The sequence below is a fragment of the Thalassophryne amazonica genome, chromosome 15, assembly GCF_902500255.1.
Source record: "Thalassophryne amazonica chromosome 15, fThaAma1.1, whole genome shotgun sequence".
Taxonomy (NCBI): Eukaryota; Metazoa; Chordata; class Actinopteri; order Batrachoidiformes; family Batrachoididae; genus Thalassophryne; species Thalassophryne amazonica.
Genome location: NC_047117.1, coordinates 26,911,083 through 26,918,769, shown reverse-complemented (window position 1 = coordinate 26,918,769; position 7,687 = coordinate 26,911,083). Strand labels below are relative to the sequence as shown.

The window sequence follows — 7,687 nt, the reverse complement described above, 5'->3', positions numbered from 1 at the left end:
AAAAACATGCAATGTGATTTTCTGGATTTTTTTTTTTGTTTGTTTTGTTTTAGATTCTGTCTCTCATAGTTGAAGTGTATCTATGATAAAAAATTACAGACCTCTCTATTCTTTGTAGGTGGGAAAACCTGCAAAATTGACAATGGTTCAAATACTTATTTCCCCCACTACGTATATATATATATATATATATATATATATATATATATATATATATATATATATATATATATATATATATATATATATATATATATAATAAATCCAATGTTATTTACATTATATCTATCTATCTATCTATCGATATATAATTAGACATTTGTTATTTACATTAATTATTAACATACTGTTGTCATATGTGCAATTTGTACATGTTCAGTAAAGCCCCTCTATCAATCAGTCAATCAATCATAAACAATATTTATGTTTATGAGCTTTTGGCAAGAGCTGAAGTCAGCTTTGAGTTTGTGAGTTAGTGTGTGCGCTGCATCTGCAAAATGTCTTATAAATTATTCCAGAAGTGTTTTCAGGTTGCATAAAGTGTTTTGAGTTTTAGATGTGTTTATTTCTCACTAGCTTTTACATAATATGAGAAACATTTTATATAAACACAAATGAAGCGGTTTTACAGGGACCTGCCACTGAAGTCACGGTGCTGCTCTACTCTGATTGGGTGTCACTCCCGCCACTCAAAAGAAAAAAAATGGAACAGGTTGAAACAGAATGTGACTTTTTAACCTCTTAAAATAGCTCAAGGTTAGCCATCTTTGAACTGTGTCCGAAGAATGTTCCCAGTGAATTTAAAGACTTTGGCAGTACTGGACATATGCTGAGCACAGACAGATGGATGGATGGATGCAAAGTCTTTGCAATACCTGAAAAAAATCAAAAATCAAAAACAGCCAAAACATCATGGCTGAAAAATAAAGCTCCTTTGCAGAAATAATAATAATAATAATAATAATAATAAGTCCTGTGTAATCAGTGATACAAAATACATTCTTTTATTAATTTGTCACTGTTAATACACAAAAGAACTCAGTGGAAAGTATTCACACAAACACGCACACAAAATATTTAGTGGTAGGTACATAATTCTTGACACGATTTACACACCATTTACATAAACCTGTTTTGGAAATTTTTGACTTTCTTTTATGAACTTCCCTCCGACGTGACCAATGTGTAATCAGTCATATCTCTCTTTGTCTATGTGCATACATTTTATTACCTCAACTACATTATTCTGACTCTAACCAGCTGTGTTCGTCCCTCCTCACCCCTGCCCTCACCTACCTCATATTTAGGAATTATATTTTTTAATATATGTACATGATATACATCAGTTCTTAAATACAAATTCTTTGTTTCCAGTCTATTTACAATATAAGAACTTATTTATTATTTAAATGGTTGCAGAATATGTGTAGTCTATTCACTTTAAAAAATGCATGGGTGAGATTATATGGACTGTTTTTGGCAACAGGCTGTTTAAAGAGTGGTATTGAAATATAAGCATTGCTTCAAGATCAGCAAAAAAAAAAAAAAAAAAAGCATTTCATTGGAGGAAAATACACAATTATAACTGAAAAACAGGAAAATCAACATTTTTGCTGTTAATAATAAAATGTCCATTTAATCTGTAACGCTGTTTGAAATACTTGGCTTTACGGCGTGTTTTTGTAATTCTAATCAATCATCTCTCGTCTCCATTTTTACTGGCTGCACAAATGGAAAAAATTGCACTTTGGTTGTATCCTTGAATTTGTTGGTGTGATTGCAAAAGCAGAACTATTCTCTGCGGCAGAGCCCCAAGATTAACACGATCTCAATGCAGAACCGTTTTGTCCACGCAGCTCTATCACAATCGAACACAGCTGCATCTAAAGACAGATCACACAAGGTTACGTGGGATGTGCACAAAACCTTTCTCTCTCCTTGTAGTAAAAGAGCGAGAGATAAACTAATCTGCCAGATGAAAGTTGTCATTCTTTGGTTAAAACTACTCTCCGCAATGAAGTTGCGGCATGTTTATTATAATGAGTCCGTCATATATTATGGCAATTATTCTGAGAGAAACTGTTATTACTTGATAGGAAAGTCTTACATAAATCTGAATTCTTCAAGATATGATCCAGAGAACAATACAATAACAGAAATTGCTTGTTGAAGAATGCACTGTGCAATAATAGTATGGCTTCTCTGTAAATAGGCAACCTGTTATATTATTATTATTATTATCATAAAATTGCTACATCTGTCAACCCTATCTGCAAAACGTCCACATCTGTCACAGAATCTGCTGTGGCTCCCTGAAAATCACGACAATGTGTAAGAAATTTGAACTAACATGTCACGAGCACAGTCTCGCGAAGCCTCAACGTGTTCGTTTGCATTGATGCAAGGGAGCGGGTTTCTACGTGGAAGCAAAAACATTAAAGCAATCCCTCTCTGCCTGCTAAATAGCAAGCTTGAACCCACGCTGTCTGTTCTGTCTCTTGTTAGTCTGTGTCTTTCACTCCTACTCAATACAGCCACAACCCATCCTTTAAAAATCTTCCACTGGCAGATGGCGGCTGAGGCCTCCACGCCGACGGCAGCTGCCTCCACTTCAGATCTTCTGACACATGTGAAGTCTGGATTTGGATGAGGAGGTGGCGTCTTTCCACACCTTGCAGGAGAGGCCTTTGGCGCAGTCGCAGCGCTGGAAGATTTCCAAACTGTGAGATCTTTTCTTCCCTTGCTTGGTGCACACCTCTCCTTGCCTCAGGACCGGTTTGCAAATCTTAGTCCAGAAGTGGCGGGCGCAGCAGTATCCTGGCGAGCAGTCGGACGAACGCAGACAGGGATCGCCCTCGTGGCCTAGCAGGAGAAGAGAAGAACCAGGACTTGATATGAATCTGGCACTGGGTCTGCTTGGAAAAATAGAAACAAATGCTTCATCTGATATATTAAGAAAGGAAACACTTGGGGTGCATAATGCCCTGAGTAGATGCTCATTAATATACAAATTGTACATCCACCACATACAGCTCAAAAAATGAAAGGCATCAGAGGAGTAACAGGAAGACAGAGGACAGGAAGGAGAGGAACAGTAGTAGCCAGTAAGCCAGTAGCGATCAGTATGTCTGGTATTTATATTTATGTTGTATTTATATTGATATTTGCAAACTGGGTTTTTTTTTTTACTTTCACTTTTGATACTCTGTGTGCTTTTTACTTATACAATGCTGCTGGAATCTCAATTTCCCTGAGGGAGTCTTCCCAAGATGATCAATAAAGTTCTATCTAATCTAATTTAATCTAATCTAATAAAATTTACTTATTTTGGGCATGTGCATAGGATGGATACGGGGTATATCAGGAGAAGGATGCTGAGGATGTAGTTGTCTGGCAAGAGGAGAATAAGAACAGCAAAGAGGGACTTCTGGTTTGCGACGGAACGAGATGGATGCTTGAAGTGAGTGCTCCTGATAGACAGGCTTAGAAAACCCTGAAATTCAGCTATCTAAATCACCAGTTGCCTGTTACTCAGAATACGACTGGGGGAACAAAAACTGGAAGCCAAAAAATGACTGAGAAAATGGATCAAACAGAAAACAAAGGAGACGTAGCAGGCATATGCGGAGTTAACCCAGCTAGCAAAAACGTACATGGCAGGGACCCAGCCTCCTTAAGCCTGAAAGATGTAAGCGACCAAATAAGTGGTCTTCGATCTCAATTACATACAGATCTGACGCTGTTCAAAGAGGATGTTAAGCGTGAGATGAAAGAGGAACTGGCGGAGTTCAGTAAACAGATAAATCAGCAGTTAGCCACCACCACGCTAACGCTACAGGAGCATGATGATAAACTCCAGGATGCTATGACACGCATTCACCAGCTTGAAAGTTGGTCCACTGTGGCCAAAGAAGCGCTCAAAGATTCTCTTGCGGAGCAGAGACTTCTGATTAATAAACTCAACGATATAGAGTTGAGGGGCAGGCGGAACAATTTAAGGATATATGGAGTGCGTGAAGATACGGAGGGCTCCTCTATGATACAGTTTGTGGATAGTTTGCTGACAAAAGAAAAGCTTATTGAGGAAGGAGTTGATGCCCAAATACAACGCGCACACCGGGCACTCGGTCCGACACCGTCTCCCAACACCCCCCCCAAGATCAATAGTTGTTAATTTTCTTCAGTTTAGAGTCAAAGAAACGGTTCTCAGGAACGCATGGAAAAAGAAGATACAGTGCGGAGATAAAACTCTCTCTTTTGATCACGAGTACACATCTGATGTGATCCAACAATGCAAAGCCTACAAAAAGGTTAAGGACACTTTGAAAGAGAAAGGTGTATGTTTCCAGATGCTGTATACCCAAATGCGCATCCACTGGGAGAGCAGATCTCAAATCTACAACAGTGCAGAGGAAGCGGAAAGAGTGCTAAAACAACGCGGTTTGCTTCCATTTCATCTCAAAGAGGAGGAAGCAGGTGACAACAAACCACAAGAGATCCGACGAGAGGAGCAGGCATCACCATGGCAACGCGTTCGTAAGCGTGGAGAGCGGGACACAGCCGAGAGGGTACGCCAGCGGCTCCAGGAGTTCCAGTGGAAGACTTTGACTTGAACAAACTTTCAAAATTTGGCTATAACATTATCTACAATTCATATTCACAGAGTCATAGAAGAGGTGTAGCAATACTTGTTTCCAAAAAATATATATTTTGAGAATCTTAAAGTAACATCTGACAAAGATGGCAGATTTCTCATAGTGAAATGTAAGGTAGAGCATAATTTGATGACATTAGTAAATATGCCTCATGTGTCTCTGTGCCTCATGGTGTACACTCAAGAATAGACTTCTTCATAATGCAACAGGAAGATTTTTATAGGGTAAGAGAATGTCGGATAGGAGTCGCAGATGTTTCGGACCATAACGCTACTTATTAAACTATGGATGTAGGAAATAATAAAAAAATACACTATGGCGACTAAATGTAGGTTTACTTAATAACCAGTCAGTAGTAAACTTTGTTAAACAAGAAATCAAGATGTATATTGAATATAATGACAATGGGAAGGTGGACCCATTAATGTTGTGGGATGCGTTGAAAGCGGTATTAAGAGGGAAAATTATAGCTAAAGCAACATATATCAAAAAAGCAAAAAATGAAAGATATAATAGATTGGTTAATGATTTAAAAGACAGAGAAGACAAATTTAAAATACAAAAGAATGAAGACACTCAAAAAGAAATTAAAAACCTGAAACTACAACTTGAAGAATACTTTGATGATGTGATAGAGAAAATGGCTAGATATACCAAACAGGCATATTATGAAATTGGTCCAAAATCCACAAAGCTGCTAGCCCGTAAACTGCGTAAACAGCAAAAGGATTCTCTAATTACGAAATTAAAAGACCCCCTTTCACAAAAAGTCCAGACAGATCCAAAAGATATTGAAAGAACTTTTATCAGTACTATAGCAACTTGTATTCACAAGAGGGCTCCCATGACAAATCATCAGTTACATTATTTCTGGGCAAGTTAGATCTTCCTTCTATAGGAGAAACACAAAATAAACATTTGATGGCTGAGATTACACAAAAGGAGCTGGATAAAGCAATAAATCGGTTAAAATCAAATAAAGCCCCAGGAAGTGATGGTTTTCCTGGCAAGTGGTACAGGGTATTTAAAGAAGAACTGAAGCCATTACTTCTCAGGGTCTTAAATTATATCCACAAAGAAGGCAAAACTCCCCCTTCATGGAAAGGAGCAATAATTTCACTAATTCCTAAAGAAAACAAGGATAGAGAAAATTGTGGTAACTATAGGCCAATATCGATATTAAATGTAGACTACAAAATATACACATACATTATTTCCAAAAGATTTGAGTCTTTTATTTCTGATTTAACTGATGATGACCAGACTGACTTCATAATTGGCCGACAAACACAAGATAATATCCGAAGAGGTTTACAAGTAATTCATACAATATCCAATAATAAACTGAAAGCAGCCCTGCTCAGCCTTGATGCAGAAAAGGCTTTGGATCGAGTAAATTGGGACTTTTTATCCCAAACACTGAGGAAATTTGGTTTTACTGATGAATCTATTCAATGTATAATGGCAGTCTACGAAAAACCTACTGCGAGATTAAAGATCAATGGCTCTTTGACAGAACGTTTTGACCTCAGTAGAGGCTGTCGGCAAGGGTGTGGATTAAGCCCCACCCTCTTTGCTTTATATATAGAGCCACTGGCCCAAGCAATCCGACAAGAAGTTGATTTAAAGGGAATTATAATCAATGAAAGAAAACAAAAATCGGACTGTTTGCAGACGATATCCTGTTATTCCTGGAAGACATTAATGCATCTCTCCCCAAACTGGTGAATCTCTTGGAGAAATTTAAAGAATATGCAGGTTATAAAATATTTCAAAAACTCAGGTGTTGCTTTTCAACCATTTCCCCTCAACTGAAACCACCCGTGAATATGACTTGCAATGGAATGCCAACAAAATCAAATATCTTGGAGTGTTTCTTCCTAAAGATCCAACCCATTTGTATAGTTTCAATTATTATTTAATTAATCAAAGTCTCAGAGCAGATATTCAGAGATGGTCTACTTACCCACTTCACTTAGCGATAGAATAAATGTGATAAAAATGAACATTTTGCCAAGGCTCCTCTATCTATTGCAGTCCCTCCCTGTAAACATACCAGTAAAACAATTCAATGAATGGGATAAAATGTTTTCTAAATTTATATGGGACAGTAAGAAAGCCAGAGTAAGATATTCCACAATTCAACTTCCAAAAGATAGAGGAGGCATGGCCCTCCCAAACCTGAAACTCTACTTTTACGCAGCACAACTAAGGTTTTTGTGTTGTTGGTGTGACCCTGGTTATATTGCCAGATGGAAGGAAAATGAGATGTGCATCCCTCAATATAATATTCAGACAATCCTGGGAGAGAATAGTATACCAGATAAATTAAAGCCAAATCTTAATCCAATTACACAGTTTACACTTGACACTTGGTTTGATCTGGCAAAGCAATTAAAATTAAAGAAAGAAAGAAAATTGTTAAGATGGATAGCATATGACAAGGACTTTAAACCTGGAGTGCATGACTCTGTGTTCAAGCACTGGATTGACAATGGCCTCACAGCTTTTTGCACTTTAATTAGTAACGGTGAAATTAAGAGTTTCCAAAACTTAAAACTGAAGTATAAACTTGAGAATAAGGACTTCTTCTGATATCTGCTACTGAGAGAATATTATAAAAAAGAAAGAAAGGAAAGTGAACCCAATGCAGTCCTGGAACCCAATGCAGTCCTGGAAACATTATGTGGTGCATATCAACATAAGACTCAAAAAATTACATCAAGGCTGTACTCAAGCTGAATGTCTTGCCAAAAACATACAAGTCTATATGTTAAAGAGAAATGGGAGAAAGAAAACTCTATTCAAATTTCTAATGATGAATGGTATAAAATTTGTGAAATATCTCATTCGTCTACAAATTCTCAAAAATGGACAGAATTCAATTGGAGAAATTTAATTAGATTTTTTATTACACCATCTATTAAAAGTAAACAGTTGAGAAATCAACAGAACTGCTGGAGACATTGTGGTGTTACTAACGCTAACCACTCTCATATATTTTGGGACTGCATCAAAATAAAACCTTACTG

At 37.2% G+C, this 7,687-nt stretch overlaps 1 protein-coding gene across 1 annotated transcript in view; it reads right to left on the bottom strand.

Annotated features, from left to right (window-relative positions):
- Positions 1 to 980: 980 nt before the first annotated feature.
- dkk2 (dickkopf WNT signaling pathway inhibitor 2) overlaps positions 981 to 7,687 on the bottom strand; it is a 47,399-nt gene continuing 40,692 nt past the window's right edge. The window contains exon 4 of the mRNA XM_034188532.1: positions 981 to 2,862. Within this exon, the coding sequence (XP_034044423.1) occupies positions 2,612 to 2,862 (251 nt within the window). The 3' untranslated portion in view covers positions 981 to 2,611. The remainder of the gene's footprint in view (positions 2,863 to 7,687) is intronic.